Source organism: Micropterus dolomieu, linkage group LG20 (assembly GCF_021292245.1).
Source record: "Micropterus dolomieu isolate WLL.071019.BEF.003 ecotype Adirondacks linkage group LG20, ASM2129224v1, whole genome shotgun sequence".
NCBI lineage: Eukaryota > Metazoa > Chordata > Actinopteri > Centrarchiformes > Centrarchidae > Micropterus > Micropterus dolomieu.
In genome coordinates this window covers 4,462,110-4,480,241 of record NC_060169.1, presented here as the reverse complement: position 1 = coordinate 4,480,241, position 18,132 = coordinate 4,462,110, and the positions used below count along the sequence as shown (strand labels likewise).

The 18,132-nt window shown below is 41.0% G+C and overlaps 1 protein-coding gene across 11 annotated transcripts in view; it reads right to left on the bottom strand.

The window, feature by feature from the left end:
* Positions 1 to 18,132, bottom strand: part of samd4a (sterile alpha motif domain containing 4A) — a 66,339-nt gene that overhangs the window by 27,646 nt on the left and 20,561 nt on the right. For 9 of the 11 annotated variants that reach the window (XR_006822097.1, XR_006822100.1, XR_006822098.1 and 6 more), the window contains exons 2-3: positions 8,145 to 8,750; positions 3,417 to 3,704 (exon numbers count right to left, since the gene is read on the bottom strand). Coding sequence is in view for 2 of the 11 variants with exons in the window: in XM_046031923.1 (XP_045887879.1) it covers positions 3,417 to 3,704; positions 8,145 to 8,750 (894 nt within the window). In the remaining 9 variants the exon portion in view is untranslated. The remainder of the gene's footprint in view (positions 1 to 3,416; positions 3,705 to 8,144; positions 8,751 to 18,132) is intronic. The other 2 variants (XR_006822105.1, XM_046031925.1) reach the window with 1 other exon arrangement.

Sequence of the window (18,132 nt, the reverse complement as noted above, 5' to 3'; positions counted from 1 at the left end):
AGGAGATCCCTCAGGAGACCATCCGCCACCTCATCAGGAGCATGCCCAGGCGTTGTAGGGAGGTCATACAGGCACGTGGAGGCCACACACACTACTGAGCCTCATTTTGACTTGTTTTAAGGACATTACATCAAAGTTGGATCGGCCTGTAGTGTGGTTTTCCACTTTGATTGATAATTTGTGTGATTTTGTTGTCAGCACATTCAACTATGTAAAGAAAGGAGTATTTAATGAGATTATTTCATTCATTCAGAACTAGGATGTGTTATTTTAGTGTTCCCTTTATTTTTTTGAGCAGTATACAACCTGCATCGTTTTCCTTTGTTGTCAATACAAATATATAATACATTGTCATGTCAAATATACAGCACAATGTCACAAATCTGCCTCAGGAGGCTTTAAATCTGTACATCATAGACACTCTCTATCCTTTGATTCAGATAAGGAAAAACTCAGCAAAAACTTTTAAATAAATACAGAGGAGATGGATTAAATTGATGTATACACATATACTGGTCCCTCAATGAATGCTCACACATACTGGTGGACCAAATATATACTACAATATTCAATCACAAATTTTTTAGTATTCAACATAGATGCAGAATTTTTTTTAGTTTTTTCACAAATGAGTGTTACATTCATGTTTACTATTATTCATGTTATAATGTTGGAAAAACTAATTTGTACATCCACTTTGATAAAAATATATTTATCAAAGTAATTTATTTTAAGCATATATGAAAACAATGTCCCATTTTTAGGCAGAGAGATGCACTAATCAAATTCGTACTGATAACATGCTTCGTCAACATCGCTTACTGGAAATGCTTACTAATGCTCAGCTAGTCTGTGCACCACATCCAAACTGCTGAGAGTGTTGGCTAGTTGTTGAGACATCTTTGTTGTAATTTAAAGTTAACAGTGAAACCTGGTGCCGGATTAAGGCTTGTGCAGACTACACAACTTTCAGCGACGGCCGATCACCGTGCTGTCCAGACCACACAACTTGCGGTCTTGTGACGGGAGTCTTGAAGTCGTTGTGACATTCACACTACGCGACTGATAGTAGGCAGCGGGTCGCACACTATCCGATCTGACAGTGGCTGTGTCACCCGACACTGGTCTCCAAACCACATTTTTTCAAGAAAACACGGGAAAAAACGTGAACCTACACATGAAACAGCTGTTGTTTGTTATTATATAGATTAGAGCCCGGCAGATTTATCGTTTTGCAGATATTATCGGCCGATATAAGCTACTTGCAGATACATCTGCATCGACATTTATAACAGCCGATATATGACTATGAAAAAGGGAAACAGAGTCGGATCATGAGCGTTGCATAGTTTGCCCACCAGAGGGCGCTCTGCAGCTCCTCTGTTAACAACACTGCAGCACCACAAAACAAAACATTAGCTGACCACAGTCTACTGGAGCTCAGAGCCGGTGTTCCGACGTTCGTTGGTTTTTCTTGCTTCCTTATCGAAAAATACTCCCTTAATGCAATTTGCTAACGTCTAACCCTACCACTAACCATTAGCCATGCAAAGAACTGCCAAGTAGCAAATCCCGATTGGTAGCATATATCGACAGAACACTGGCTCTCTATCTATCTGAACCCCAAATTGTATTGTCTGAATGTGTGTGAATGGTGAATGCAGATGTACTGTAAAAGCAATTTGAGTGGTCAAAAAGACTAGACAGGCGCTATACAAACACGGAGCATTTACATTTTCTACAGAGAGAAAAAGTAGCTGCCTGCTCTCATTGGCTGGATGTCGAGTCAGCCGACCCCTCCAGATATTCGGCATGCTAGATATCTGGCTGGCGTCTGGGATGTGTCAGGGAGCCGTTTTAATGCATTGTTGAGTAGTTCACACATAATGACTGGCGACCGCCGATCGATCGCTGATTTACGCCTGATCACAGCCTGACGGTCGCAGAGCTCCCCGACCGGCAAATCGGGCTTAAAATCGTGTAGTGTGAACTCGGCTTTAGTTGTTTTTTGCTTACAAGTACAACTGCAATATCAACAAGCAGTCCTCCTCTGTGCAACTCAAAAGAGAACAAACAAACACTATGAATTTGTTTCTCCTTCGTTTGCTGTGTTTACATATGTTTATGGAAGGTTTTCTTTGTTAATTTAATATGCTTATTTTTTGACACTCTTGCAGAAGCTCTAAGCAAACAGAGACTTGTATAATAAGGGCACTGAACGTCTTCTCCCGTCCCAGAACATGTGGAGTGTCATTACAGAAGCAGACCTCGACTGCCCTGCCAACGACTGCAGCTGAGTGTTCGATCATAATTAGACAGTGCTTGATTTAGCTGAATAACATATTTTGTTATAGAGTTTAAAACCAAATCTGTGTTGAACCAAACCAAATTTTTGGCCATGGAATTGCACACACCTGACACCAAGCGCAGCTTCTGTTCTGGTAGTAACAGACAACTGAAATATTTTCCTATAAACTGAAATTGACAAATGACAGCTTGTTCTTTTAGGGCTGTTGATGAGGAATGTCAGCTTTCTTGTTTAACTGGATGACGACATGAAAGATCTTGGTAAGAGAAAAAAAAAAAGACAGACTACATGAGCGGGTTTACTCCAGTGCTGAGAGTGGTAGCCTCAGAGTAAGGTCACTTGGGTCAGCAGTTCAGGCCTCTTTGTCCCCTGACAAACTGCTCTGACTGGACCAACAACTTGTCAAAGCCTCTAGCTGAGTGCCTGTAAATCACACGCAGTCATACAGGCAGTCATATAGGTTTCTGCACTGAGCTAGTCACATCTCTCTCCCTGTTAACACTTAGGTCTAAATAGTAAAGCCTACACCCAGGACAGGTTAGCTAAGTTTTCATTCCTCCTGAATCCTCTCAGAACATCCATCAACACTGTACAACGATGAACAGCATGACACTCCCTTCTATGGTTTACAAGTACAGTGTTTACAGCACAGTGTTTGATACAAACGTTAAAAAATATTGACACAAAAAAAGTGAATACCAAGTCCAATACTCCTGTAACCTGATCCATTCTTCTCTAGACGTGCACTGTCTGCTGCCATCTTAGGGCAGAACAGTTAGCAGTTAAAATAACATTGCATATAATGCATTTTATTACTGCTGTGTAGGTAGTATTTTCAAAAATGCCTTGCACAAAAATGTTATCATTGTTAAATTAATTGTAATAACTTGGTATGATTACCATAATATAAGACAATTAAGTAGACGACTTGTAGCCTCTACTTTATGACTGTTTTGTAGTAAAAAGTAGTGCTTTTCCAAGTGTGTGTGTGTGTGTGTGTGTGCGCGTCAGTAAGTGGGTTCATAGAACCGCAATATCTGAATGTAAACATGTTTTCTCAATACGATCTTAGGAATACACGGTAAAGACACTGGTCTTTCATACTAACCCCTCATGCCACTGCCCTCCTCATGGAAGGAACTGCGATGCAGACCTGAACCTCCTCCTAAACCAGCCTCCTCCAGATGCTCACTGCCTCCACTACCCGAGGAGGCAATGCTGCTCTGGGGTGAGAGAGGTGCGTGGTCTGGAGCTGGGCCTCTAGCGGTTCGTAGGTCTTCCTGGGACAGCCAGACATGGCCAAGAGGCTGGTTGCTGGGGCCGCTCATGGGAGGCGTGAGGGACACGGAGCGCTTCAGGGGACTGTGCTGCTGGCTGCCACCTCCACTCGTCAGGACTGCAAGACAACAGCAACTAGTCAGGTAGGTGCAGGCTGTTAGAGCTGGCTAAGACTGGAGAGATCATACTGGAAACACTGCTGCTCACTCACTCGTGTCAACAAGTCGTGTTGCTGTTACAACAACACTAATGCAAAAACTGAGGATAGCCTGAAACAATATACCAAATAGAACTCATCTTTCCTATACACCACAGAGTGTGTCTGTGTTAATTCAAATATTAGATTAACATTTATAACTCTAATGCCTGACCGGCTGCTAGCAATGATAAACTTTGCCTGACCCTCACATCACATAAAGTACATCTGGTGAACCATAACAGTCAAACATTTTGACTGATAAATATGCTCAATTCAGAGTCAAAGTGTTTTCATCCACTGTATATTTACGTTCCTCGGTGCATTCAGACTTATCTGATATCGTATCCAGCATGAAAGAAATGCAGAGGTGGCCCTGGATATTTCTGCTGGACTAATTTTATCAGATTAATGTGATACAAAAAAAATTTTTGTTTTGTTTTAACATTACATCCACACTCATCTTCTGTCAACCTTTATTTACTTTGAATTACTCCTCCTCCCAACTATGTCTGTCAAAAGTGTTTTTTGTAGAGCAGTACAAGCACACATTCTGCACTTTGCATATAGTAACTGCACAATTTCTCATCTCCGACTGACATTTGATCTCCACAGCTATATTTATAAAACTAGCTCAGATGTGAAATTATAACTCAGAATGTGTTTGTGCGCTAACTAGAGACAGCTGGAGGCAGGAGGATGCATCTGCCAGGCAGGAAAATCACAAAACTCTCCTGATATCTCAGTTGTCTGCGCCATCCAGACTTTAAAAAACTACATCTCTCCAATAGACACCCTTCTTAGATCTATGATTACTGCAAATTAATCTCAGAACTCATCAGCTGTTGTCTGATGACTATCTTAATGCAGATGCATTTTTAAAAAGCTAATCACTGGTTTCCAAGATGGACAAAAACCTAAATTGACTGTTTACGTGCATGCAATCAAAGCCCGCTCAAAACGTGATTGGTTGACATTACTCAGACTACAAATGAACTACAAACAGAAACCAGAATGCTTCCGATACCAAAATATTGTCCCTGCTTACAGATTCTGGATTCATATGCAGACATCTGTTTATAGCAATTAACTGCAAAATGTCTGCTCAACAGTCAGTCAATTTATCGAGTTTAGCTTCAGCAACTAAGCAGAAAAGCAAGCAAAATGATTTTTACTTCAGGAGGTCATTTACGTACGTTAACGCTCCCTTTAATTTCATTTCGTGTAGACCTAAATTCTCACCTCCACTTGCTTGTTGGTTTGGAGACTCAACCTTGACGCTATGCGCCAATAAACACCTCCCAAACGAGGCAGAAATATCACCGATGTCTTAAAAAAAAAGGAAGAATCTGTTCCTATAGCAATGACATAAACCCACCGCCAAGAAATCTGTCTTCTCTTCTTAATTTCTCCATCTTCTTCTCTCACCTAATTTCTCTGTTAATTATTGAAATCTGTGCTCCTCAGGATGTATTCATGATGGAGACCTACTGGGGTCAAACCAAGGTAACTTTTTACTACTGAAATCCCAATATTTTAAACCCAATAAAAGCAGCTCTAACAACACAGATCCTTCCTGCTGAAGGAGGCAAATGGAAAGAAAAGGTGGCAAGCCAAAGAGCTTTTTTTTGTTGCCACTCTGACGGGGTAAGCTGCCACCAATACTGCGGTCTCTCTCCTCCTCCTCCTATATGCGGTCCTCTTACTGTTGGCGCTATGTATAGGACTTCATGGGCGGCGTTTAAAATAGGTGCCCAGCTAACATTACATGTTCCAGTCCCTAAATATTAGCCATTTTCCCTAAATACAGTCTACCACAAAGGCTGCCTTACAAGGGAAAAGATGGGTGGTATGTGCTGCTGTGGCTTGGAGTTAGGCTGGTCAACAGGATGTGGTATCAGTAGCAAACAGGTTGATGTGTTTGGACAATTATACTCCTCATCATGACCAGATGAACACAGTGTAGGGAGGAGGTGGTGACTAATGGAAGTAATGTGTATTAGGAATTAAGTCAATTTTGGATATTTAGTGATCAAAATGATTAGTCTATTTATGGCATAATGGCCCAAAAAGAAATGCTAAGATTTGATTCAAAAAGTATTGACGAAACATATTTTATCATCCAACTCTATCTCTGCATACCACTAAATATCAACACATGAATTCCAGGTTTCTGGTCGTGTATTCACTACTATTCTTCTTACTTTCATTAGTTCACCAGCAGTCCACCAATCCTGTGCTGGTGGCTTGGGTAACTTATTTATCAGTTGTGAGGTCTTTTGCGTGGAACTGAAGCTGCTAGCAGTCAAAAATACAAGTCGATCTTTCTTGGAGCAGCGAGCAGAGCTTTAAATGTGTCTTTATTTATAAACCCTCAGCTGTTTCTTTCATCTCCCAGAAAAAAACAAAACACAGAGCCCTTGCATTCTTGTCTGGAAATATCCTGCTCTGACCATAGTTATGTTCAATTTCAACAGCCCTGCCCTCTCTGTGTGTTGTCTTCCACCTCACACAGCCTCTGTAGTTGCTGTATGGGTTGTTCAGAGTGCAGTTGTTCTGACCAGTGTGTATTTACTGTGTTAAGTCTATTTAGTGTGTTCAAGGTGTATTTAGCATGTTTAAGTTTGAACTTTGTGTCTAAAAAGAGTGTCTTTAATGGAATCATAATGAAAGCAGCATTTAAACGGCTGCGGCTCAGGAGATAGAGCGGGTTGGCCGTTAATCGGAAGGTCAGCGGTTCAATCCCTGGCTCCCCCTGGCTGCATGTCGAAGTGTCCTTGGGCAAGATACTGAACCCTGAATTGTACAAATGTGTGTAAATGTTAGTTTCTGTTTGAGCACTTAGGCTCAGTGTATGAATGTAGTGTAAAAGCGCTTTTGAGTGGTCGAAAAGACTAGAAAGGCGCTATACAAATACGGAGCATTTAAATTACCTTTGTTCTGCTGCCAAATGCTCTACAGATGTTTTGTGAGCTTAGTGTTATTATTATAATCCAATCAAGCACAGCTGATACCAAAATAAATTCCTACGATTTAAACTACAACAGAGAAAAAGCCAAAATGTCCTTTCTGTCTTGTTTGCCACATGCTAGATAAGTTTAGAGACCCTAGTGTGATATTGCCTGGGTGCGGGCAATCAGGTGGCCACCCCAGACAGAGATGCTATCATCAGGTCTGCCCAGAGTAGGTGGCTATAATCACTAAGCTTTTCTCATATGGTATAGTGGTTTTCACCACCTTGACTTTAGAAGTACAAGCCAGGATGAGATGAAATACAGCCCATCTCATATCTGGAAAAAATAAGGTAATCAGTGTATATAAAGTAAAGTAAAAGAATTGCGAAAGTTTTTACACTCTTGAATTTCAGGTTGACAGCGGCAGGTGTGTGTAGCAAAAATCAACAGCCCCATTTTACAGAAAAAATGTTTTCATGTTAAAAGTAATGTAGAAGAGTAGGGCAATCAGAGGAAATAAACTTGCCATTCAATTTTATGCGTCTTGTATGTAACTGATAAAGTGGATCCTCCAATAAAATCTAAACTTCTATTGCCCTCCAGTATTATATATCGATATCTATTATTTATTGATATGTAAGTATTGTAAATCGAAGACAAAATAATAAAATGTTGTTTTTGTTTTTTTTAATTTTAGTTAATAATTTGGCTGGTTTAATTCCAAACACATAATTTCAAATATTTCTGATTTTCAATCCTATCTTCACATTCATAACTTAATGAGGGTATGATATAAAAAAACTTGATTGATTTAAAGGGCATGATACATCATACATGTCAGTCAGATGATCTAATGTTTGCAGTAGGGCTGAACATTTAAACAAAATATTATCGAAATGGCAATATGGCCAAGTATCCAGATCACAAGAGCTGCAATTTTTTGATAAAAAGTAAAATGTGTCACAACATAACATGTCAAATGAAGCATTGTGGTGATACAGAGATGCCCCGACCTACAAATCTAGTTCTCCGGGCAGGGAACATGCTTTTTTGGTACCAGGCCCAGCAAAAATCATATCATGATTGTTTTTAAAGTACAAATGAATTGCCAAATTTACCATTTGCTCTAAAATCTGGACTCATCACAATGGCATACTGTTCAGCCTTAGTTTGCAGCAAACTGGTGAAAACCCTCCATGGACAACTTCAGTGATCCAATCAAGGGTGTAGTCGATCTATCATTTTGCTTTACATTATTGTACGTATTACATTATCAAATGGTACACTGTGTGGGAACTACCAGAGGATACTATGAACACTGACTTTATCGATGTGCAGACCACTGTTAAAGCACCACATGATGAGAAATTTGCTGAACACAGAATAAGGCTGAGGAGACTTCACTTACTAGTGTTACCACCTCCAGTAGTTCCAACCGTGTTGATGGTTGCCGGCACAGAGGATGATGGGTAGAGAAGGAGGTGCCCATTCTCACAGCCCTGCTGCTGCTGATGCCAGCCTCCGCCCAGCCCTGAATCTCTGGAGCTCTGCCACCCATTGAGTCGGTCGTCCGAGCCGTAGCGCTGGTGGTGATGCAAGGAGTAGAGATTGCCTGATGAAGAGGTATTAGTGGAGGAAGAGGATCCTGAAGAGGTGAGGGTGGATGGAGGCGTGGACTGGTGGTGGTGATGGTGGTGGTGGTGCGGCCCAGCAGGAGGAGGCCTTTCCAGTGAATCTCCCCGGGCAGCAGCCCTCTCTTCCAGGTGGTTTAGCCAGAGTGCCAGGGCGGCCCGGTCTTCCAGGGAGGTGGCGGGGTGGATGAGGGCGTAGGACAGGAGCTGGCGAGACTCCTCCAGGTGATGGCCATGCTCGATGGTGTGGGCCAGGATGCGTGGCAGTAAGCGCATATACTCACCCTTGGCTTCCACATTTCCAGGTTTGAGCAGAGGGAGGTGGGTGAGGACAAGCGAGATGACACGCTCCTTAGACTCAACTTGCCACTGGCTGATCACCCCTGTAGAAGGACACAAAGCACAATAAGCTTTGCAAAGAAACATAACCCACCCCTTTATTTCAACAATGCTCAAACTCTCGCAGTGTATGACTTTATGAATTGAAATGTTAGCATCTCATTAAGTTTCCAGCCAGTGTGTGACCCTGACTGGGCCACAGTGATGAACAGAACAATGCATAACAAAGATTTCAGCAAATTAAAGAATGCTGCTGCACGAAATACAAGGTGGTAGCAAAGGAGAATGCAATTGATAGATGGACGGGTAGATTAGAGAACACATGTACGGTTAAAAAAAAAGTTAAAGACACCTACATAATGTCCCCTGCACTGTCATCCTTCTATATTGCTCTAAACATCCAGCTTGGTTGGCTGCTGATGGTGGCTGTACAGCTCTATACATAACCTGCAGGTCATGGAGCTCTATTGTTGCCCGAGTCAGTAGGCCGTTAGGAGCCCATTCCTATCATCTTGGACCAGGGCTATAGATACCAACTGGTCAGGGCAACGGATTTGGACAGCCACACAAATAGAGACAGGAAGCAATGTGAAGCAGGCCGGATTCACTTCCTGCTTGGGAGATGTGTCTGTGTAACTTTGACCACCACGGTCATTCGTAACCGTAAGGGTCTTGTCTCTAAATCCAACAGATGAGGTGAAACTAGAAAATATATCTGCTAGCCCTTCTGTCCAAAGATATCCCAATGTCACAGTCTACCTCGTGGTGAAATACAGCTCTCTCTGCCCTGTTGAGTGGACAGCTGCAGCTCTGACCGGGCAGATGGAAGACCACAAACCCTGAAGCCTTCCAAACAAGGTTCACATTCATTTCATCCCATGAAAGATGAGCAGGGCTGAGGGATTAAATAATTCAGGCTTGAGCCTTCTCACAGCATGAAACTGACAGTTTTACACACACGTTTACGCGTACAATCCTATGCCTTTCTACTCACAGGAAGATCAGAAGCATGTGTGTGTCCTGGTTGGTAAACCACATGTTTTTCAAGTTCAAGAGTGCTTTTATAATAATAAACCACAAAAACCTACAGCCTCTGGCTACCTGCTTGGTTGTTTTCAGATAAAAATCAACTTTCTCTCTCTTAGGACAAAATGGAAAAATTTTACCTGATCGCTGAAATTGTAAAAGACAAAAACAAAATGAAAAGCCATTACCGACCAAAAGTTTTTACCTATGTATTTTAAATTCACAAGCATTTCATGAATTCATTTTTTTCACCCACTGAGGTCGTGTGTCACCAAGATGGGGCTGACTCAGCGGCCCATTTCACAGAGGATGGCTTCCAACAAAACAGGCAGTTTTTTGTGTGAAGAAAAGCCTTTTAGATCCATGTCAGCTAATGTGAATGGGTGACATGAACGGACAAGATGGAGTGAACTAGGCCAGGCTGTCCCAAAGCTCAGCAGAGAGAACTACACTAAGAGCGACAGTGAGCTTAGGGGAGAGGAGGTGGTGAAAACTGAGGTACAGATCAGTTTGAGATGGGGGAGGAGAAAATAAATGGAAGAGGGAGAGAAGGAGCGAGGTGTGTGAGGGAAGCCAGGGAGTTACTCCACTCTGCTCCAGGGATGATGTAATCATTCAGTCCTCTGAATGAGGCAAGCCTTATCCGAGAACAAGAATTGTTCCATGATTAAAAGTAATTTATTTCCAATTGACTGGAAACCATTAAGATATAATACTCTAACAAGTCTTACAGAATCAGATTAACTTAAGACAGTAAAATGTTTTCAACTTTTTGAGAACATAGTTTGTCTTCTACCACAAATTACACAGTCACGATAAAAGGACCTGACTAATCATTACTTGTTGTCACAGACACACTTCAAGTCAAAACAATCTTCATTGTGACTTTACATAATAATAAACATATTCTTACAAGTAGTAAAGTTAACACACTGATCGTAGAGGTTATCTGTGTGAAAGGGGCTTGTGTATGTCTCACCGTCTTTTCTTCTGTCTCAGAGTGAGTGGCAAATACAATACAAAAGTCTAATCATCCCAGAAGTACTCATGGTCTCCCACACAGTTCCACAAATTCAAAGCCACTGGGACACAAAAGGTCAAAGCCTAGCACTCTCCACTGAACTCCTATTCGAGGAATGATGACACTAATGAGAAATTGCCACAAGATGCATAAAGTAAACAACCAGCCCTTTAAACTTGTGGGGTCTAGTATTTTGGTGCCCACAAAGCTGGTCCGTCCCCTCAAGTATAGTAAATCCTCACAAACTTAGTAAAACATACAAACACACACACACACACACACACACACACACACACACACACATTGAAGAGAGTCAGTGAGCTAGTAGCAAGAGCTCATCACTTAAACAAACTCAGAAGTGCAACCACATCGTCAGGTACAAGATGCAAACTTGTTATAGACTTCGAGACTATGTGGGTGAAGTCAGAAATTACGTTGTAAAAAATGGAAGAGCTACGTCTGTTTCTAGTCTAGCTGGTTAAGGAGGAACTTTGCCAACATGAGAATGGCCTCTGTGCTCCAGCAGCATATGGATGGAGGCAGTCCTGCAGAAGAAGAACTCCTCTGGAATTGAATCCACCACAACTCGGCAGCGAAGTGAATGACTTACGTGCATCCGCAGAGAAACCACTTTGGAATAACTTGCCAAAAGAGGAACACTGACAGCCAGGTGAGCAGGAAAGCCATCCTCAGGTGGCTGACAGAACAGAGGCTCTCATTAACTCTGTGCTGCACTTAAACCGGTGATCAGTTTCAATCACACAGCAAAGCGCTGCAAATATGGGATAGAAACCGTTCACTAGGGGTGTGCATCTTCACTGGTCTCACGTGATATGTGATTGTAAAACAAATAGGATACGGATAACATATAGGAGAGATGCATTTTTCTCAATGTGTGACTACTTGGTACTTTTAAAGCAAAGTATTTGTAACAATCCAACTAAGTTGATAGTTGAAATGCAGATATTTAATGTTACTTCACATAAATGTAGCTAACATTGCATAGCATTATTACAGCATTATTACAGACCTCTGCTGCTGCTATTTTCATTTCTGATGCTGCTGTTATTAGTATAGAGTCAGATACGGGTTGAACTACGCACTTTACAATGCTCCAGCCAAACCACGTTCACTCTGCCTAAATACATCTGCCCTTTTTTTTGTCTGGTCTAGTGTAGTTGCATGGTTGTCTTGTCATGTAAGTTGATATTGTAATCTTGTATAACTAGCTACTAACTGTAACTAGCTGCCAAAAAACTTCCTGCTCAGCTTCTAGAGGAGACGCCTTCAGTTTTCCAGCAGTTGAAAAAAAGACAGAGTTTAATTAACAGATACACTGTGACCTACACTGTACATTTACTGCCAGATTGAAACATAGCGCTTGATTATCTCGATAATAGATTATTGACATTAGTGAATCGATTCAGAATTGTCCAAGTCTGCATCGCGACGCATCTAAGAATCAATTATTTTCCCCACCCCTATAGTTCACTTACCAGTTGTAATTTACACTCAGTGTAACGGTTTGTGGCAATACATTGCTCAGAGGCCAAAAATACCCAGAACATGGCAGAAAAAAGTGGCAGAAAAGTGGCACTCAAACCCCTGGATTCAGCATTAGGGATTAGTACAGCTAAAGATTAAAAGTTTGAAAAATGTACTTTTTATGTAAGTCAGGAGCTAGGACCGTCTTCCCTGAATAATAAAGATAATGGCTAGAAAAATGTATTAAAACGTTAACACCACGAAGTCAGGAAACTACTTCAGGCTTACTGACCTCTTATGCTAAGGTCAAGGAGTCAGCCCCCTCACAGCCAACAAACATGCAACATCTCTCACAGAAAGGGTTCACAGGGGTCACACCCAGCATAGGTCAAAGTTCAACTGCTAGGAGAAACACTGAACTATCTATTACGCAAATGCAAGACAGAGAGTGTGAGTAACTGCACAAGTGTGAAACTAACAAACCCTGGGTAAATAAATGTTAAGGATTACAAGTAAATGCAGCACGCAGAAGAATCCAACCGAAGAGGCCATTTACTTAACATTCTTACAAAAACAAGCCAAATTAAATTAAAAGTGGACAGACTGAGAACATTATACCATGCATGTCAGGCTCTTTCCTTCCTCTTCACCCTGAGCCTAGAGAAAGAAGGAGGGGGGGAGGAATGAGAGCAGGAGCGGTAAAACCGAGGTTACTACACTGACAGAGGAGAGAAATATAGGAAGCTCTTTCCTCCTTACACAGCGATACCAACACCCCCTTGTTTCTTTGGAATTTCTGACTCAGAATATCACTATGAACTTCATGGGAATCAAGAGTTGCTCTGTTGAATCTTGTCCACCTCTGCATCCCACCTGACAAGAGAGGAGCAGAGACTTTAGTCAGACAACTGTCGGCTCCATGAATCTCAGTCCGTCATATTTTAAAACAATGTGAAAAAATAAGTCAGTGTGGAGTCAAAATGATCAGCGATCGATAAAAACACTCCATAAGACTGAACAATAAAAGTGAATAATGAATGTGAGGTATTCAATTAGACAAAGGATGTTAAGAAAGAGAGACAGGGGCATGCTGGGAACTGATGAATCACATCAGCATCATCGAGGAGGTACACTGAAAAAGAAAGTCAGACATACGCAAACTAAAACCTCAGACAGAGAGTCATTTGTTTGGGGCCTGACACAGCACTTTGCTGCTTGCACAGTGTCTGCTGGTGAACTTTGTGCCATCCTGCCCTGGCACTGCCCTCTGACACTCACCCTGGCACCAAGACAAGGGTGCTGCTTTCAACACAGCCCTGCCTCTGAGTATAATTCTTCTCTCATCAAAATGCCCACCGTCCCTCCACGGGCACTTTGTCGGCGTTGAAGAAAGTTAGACAGAAACAGAAAGCAGACAGACAGACGGGGAAATCAGTGGCTCAGTGTGCTTTCACACATGAGAAACTCTATATTCTTACTGAGTGTGAACAGGGTAAGAGGCTCTAACATCATCTATACTGTGATCAGCAGCTACTTGTCAAATAATTGTCCAGGTCATCCCTATCGTCATTTAAAGACAAGAACTGGCAAGCTTTGAATGTTTATTAATAAAGTCAAGATAAAGTTTGGACAGGGAATCTCACATGAAATGAAGTCATTTTAAGCTGCTGTTGATTGCAGATGACTACGAGGCTGTGTCAACCAAAACATTTTTCCTGAGGCCAGCATATTTTTTGAATTGTTTGCAACGGGAGCACCGTGTATTTACACAATGCTACAAATGCCAGCAGCATGATGAAGCAGCATACTGCACTGAGCACTGCATGTTTGCTGTTTTTCTGGTCACCAAGTTGAAAAAAAATGATACAAATAAGCACCAGCAGACCAATCTGAACTGACTGAAAACATTTCAGAGGTCTGGAACCAGCATACAAGACTAGGCTCTGCTAAAATGTAAAAGCATCTTGCTCAGCAACATCTATCAATATAACAGTCCACCTACGTGTACAACACTCAGCTGAACGGAACGAGTTCACTCTCATTCTCAGTAGGAAGCACAGATGTAAAAAGTAGAAGTAGACGAGTCAATTCAAGGGAATGTGGCTACTTAAGAGAAGACAGCCCTTCGTCCCAAAATGGGATATTACACTGTAACATTAACATAGTGAACATGGCCACATCCCTGGAAAACACCAGAGTAATGTAACTGGGTCACCCAAATCCACCATTTATGTGGAAAAGCAGAGCTGTCCTTTTATTCAGTCAGACTTGACTTTTGGAGAGACTTAAAAGTATTGATTTTATCTACATTGAACTACTATGTATGGTCAGTGACTAACAAAATTCTATAACCAATGTATTAATATAGGGATGTGCCATTTGATATTGTTAAAAATATATTGCTATAATTTTTTACATGATTTTATAAATTCATATTATGATAATGGCAATATTAAAACTTGTTGATGTAATGACGTCATACACAACAACAACAAGCATGGCTGAAAGTGAAAATAACATACCGGCTACATGATGGAGGAGTTGACTCCAAAAAAGGGAAGCGAGTGTGAAAGTGGTTTGGTTCCAAAAGATCAGATGTAAAACAAACCACAGTAATATGTAAGAAACTTATTTCACCACCTTAAGCAGAAGCACCCGGTTGAAGACGAGGAGAAAGACAAATCCTGCTAAAAGAGCTAAAAGGCTATTGATAGTTCTTAACCAAATATATATTTCCGGTGTTCTGTCACATTGTCAAGAATATCATTATCGCAGAAATACCCTGAAATATTGTGAGATTATTTTAGGGCCATATCGCCACCAATATGCAATGAAATTGATTTAAAAAAAACAAATTAAATTATCAGACAACTGAAAAGAAAAATTCCTTGGAATAAATCACCCAATCATTGGAGAATTACAATCACATTTTTACTGTCAGCAACTTTTTTACGGTCCTTCTATTTATTTTACACAGATATTTATTTATTTCATAGGAAATTAGTTTGATTTCTTATTTAATTATTTTACCATCTACTTATTAATCCAATTTAGATAGATAGATGGTAGATGAAAAATCAATGATATACCAAAAATAACTGAAGTAATCAAAAGTTTCTTTTAACCCAAGATTACAGTCTTATATCAAAAGACTCCTGTGACACTCACTGTAACATAGTAGAAGGGCTGCAACGATGATTTTAGAACTCAAAGTTTCTATAGATTATTTCATCGATTCATCGTTTAAGAAGTACTTTTGCTTGGAGGCGGTGGCGTTGCCCCCCCCACCCAGGTAACAGGATCAGCTGTGTACGTTGATAGATGATAGATATTTATTAGTCCTTTTGCAAAATCATAGTGCGCCATACAGCAAACATCAGACCAACAACATCAACAGACCAACAATCAGACAACTGCTTTACCAACACAAACATTATCCGAGTACTATACAAGTTGCACTAAGTGCAGCTCCCTGACACCCAGTTAACTCAGGACTGTGACGTTACAAACCCACACTCACGGCCCAACCAGGCGGAGAACAACATCAATGAATCATTTCAGCCCTAAAGAGTAGCCTCTTTAAACTGTAAACTTTACGACTGTGGTGGGTTGGCACAGGATTCAAATCACTGACAAACAGGAGTATAACAGCGGCTCAGTGATCTGAGATCTTTGCTGCTCACCTTCCTTGTCTCTCAGGTTTTAATTCAAACACTTGACATAAGTCAAGAACAGCAACAAAAACTACTTAAAATGTCCATAATTAATATAAATCACATTACATCTCCATGTAATATGAGTCCGCTGCAAATATGGATGCCGGAACCTCAGAGCAGCAGATGTTCACTGGGTTTAACTTTGACCCCGAGTTGGATACAGCATGTCCTCTTCACATCTGACTCTGATCACAAGACACAAGTGACAGTGGTGGAAACAATGCGATTGTTTTAGCTCATTTGTTACACATTGGTTATGCGCAAACACAAACACCCCCGAATGGAGACACACACTTGTGAAGACTGTCAGACACATGATTCCTCTCGTTCTAAATATAGATGGGTCAACAGCGCACAAAGCAGCTAGCACAACAGATAAGACCATATTAGTGGTTAGTAAAGGGACACATTAACTCCCAATCACACTGACAATGACACACCAGCTTTGTGTGTGTGAGAGCGAGAAAGAGAGACAAAGAGAGTGAATGCATGTGAGCGAGACGGGTTGTGTGAAAAGGTGTGTACACTTGACCCCAACTCACACCCCAAAAAAATTTCATATCAGCCACTGTGAAGTGTGTGTGTGCGCGTGTGTGTGTGTTTTTAAAGTAAAGATCAGGATTATATTTTGTTTAGGGTCAAGATAAAGCTACAGCTGAGGTGTAACCAACTCACAAGGAATTAATCTAGTCCAAGGAAAATCCTCTCACGTCTGTGTGTGTCCTCTAAACCTCTGTCCTGTGCTTCTCCTGTTAGCAAAACAAACATGAGGCTGGCTCACTTTGTCCCACAACCAGCAACTCGCTATAGCTATTGTTGATTCAACACCACGTCCCACACAGCATGTTCCTTTTACCAACCTGAGGACAGCAAAAGCAATAGAGAGCTCAACAACAATAAACAGAGCAGGGGGTTTAAAAAGAGTGTACCTGACAAGGAGGCTAATGCAAGTTAGCTGAAAAACAGAGAGAGATGAAAGGTGAATTAAATGTCTGGACGATTTAAACTGTAGACACATCACAACAGAGTTACAAAGCTTAAACTTACATACAGTACATAAATCAAGACTTCATGGTTTAGACAAAGGCCCAGACTGCATGGGGAAGGAATTTGGAAAACATAGTTTAGACAACTTAGAAGACGTTGTGGAAGGAGTAAAAGGAGATAGGGTGAGGGGAACAAAGTAGTAAATGGTGGGAGTGAGGGGTGGGAGGGGGTAGAAAGGAAAAGTTCCCGCTCCGGCTTTCCGAGTGGATTCTCCAGCTCAGCAGTGGGGAATGTGCTGGCATACCACAGAGCCTGGTGCCGAGGAATGCAGTGATTCCTAACGGATCCGCAGCCGAGCTCAGACACACAAACACACTGATAGACCAAGCCCCAGTCCCATCCCTACTCTGTACTACAGTTCTATTTAATACAAAGTCTGACGGTTCTTTTTCACACCACATGTAATGACACAATATCACAATGTCCGGTCATTTACACTAAACACTGGCATGGGATGCTGCTCAGGCAATATGTCATCACACCTGTGACACTTTTCCACAGGCATATTTGGAGTCTCTCTAAACTGAAACAGGAGATTACAAACATGGGAGTAAGCATAGTAGCTCTGACTAACAATAAATTAAGTTTCATCCAGGAATGCTATGTGATAGGAATAAACTCAGGTGCCATTCACGGTACCAATTACATGTACAGGACTCAGGTGAGTTTCAAACCTATAATGTGGCAGGCACTAAAATGCAAAAAGGAAAATAAAACAAATCTGTCATGACACTTGATATTTGATATTTATGGAGTAAGGGCACAAGAAAGCTGTTTGCTTTTGGAAGTAAGAGAGTGAAAAAGAGAGAGCAAATATAAAAGGTTGAATAAGAAAGAAAAAGAAAAAAGTGTTTAAGAGAAAGATTAAGAAAACATAAAGCAAAAGGTAAGCCAAAGTCACAAAAACAAACCAAAAATACTAATGACTAAATTAAGTGGAAGAAATCAGGAAAACTGAATTAAATAAAAGAGAAATACACCACAATTCAAAACCAAAGAAAGCATCACAGTAAAAAATATCAAGGACAAGTCAGAATGAAAGATTGAGAAAGAGTAGCCTAAATAAGAAAACTCAGAAACAGATGACTAAAATAATGTGTGGAAAAAAACAAATGTTAGTTTACAAAACAC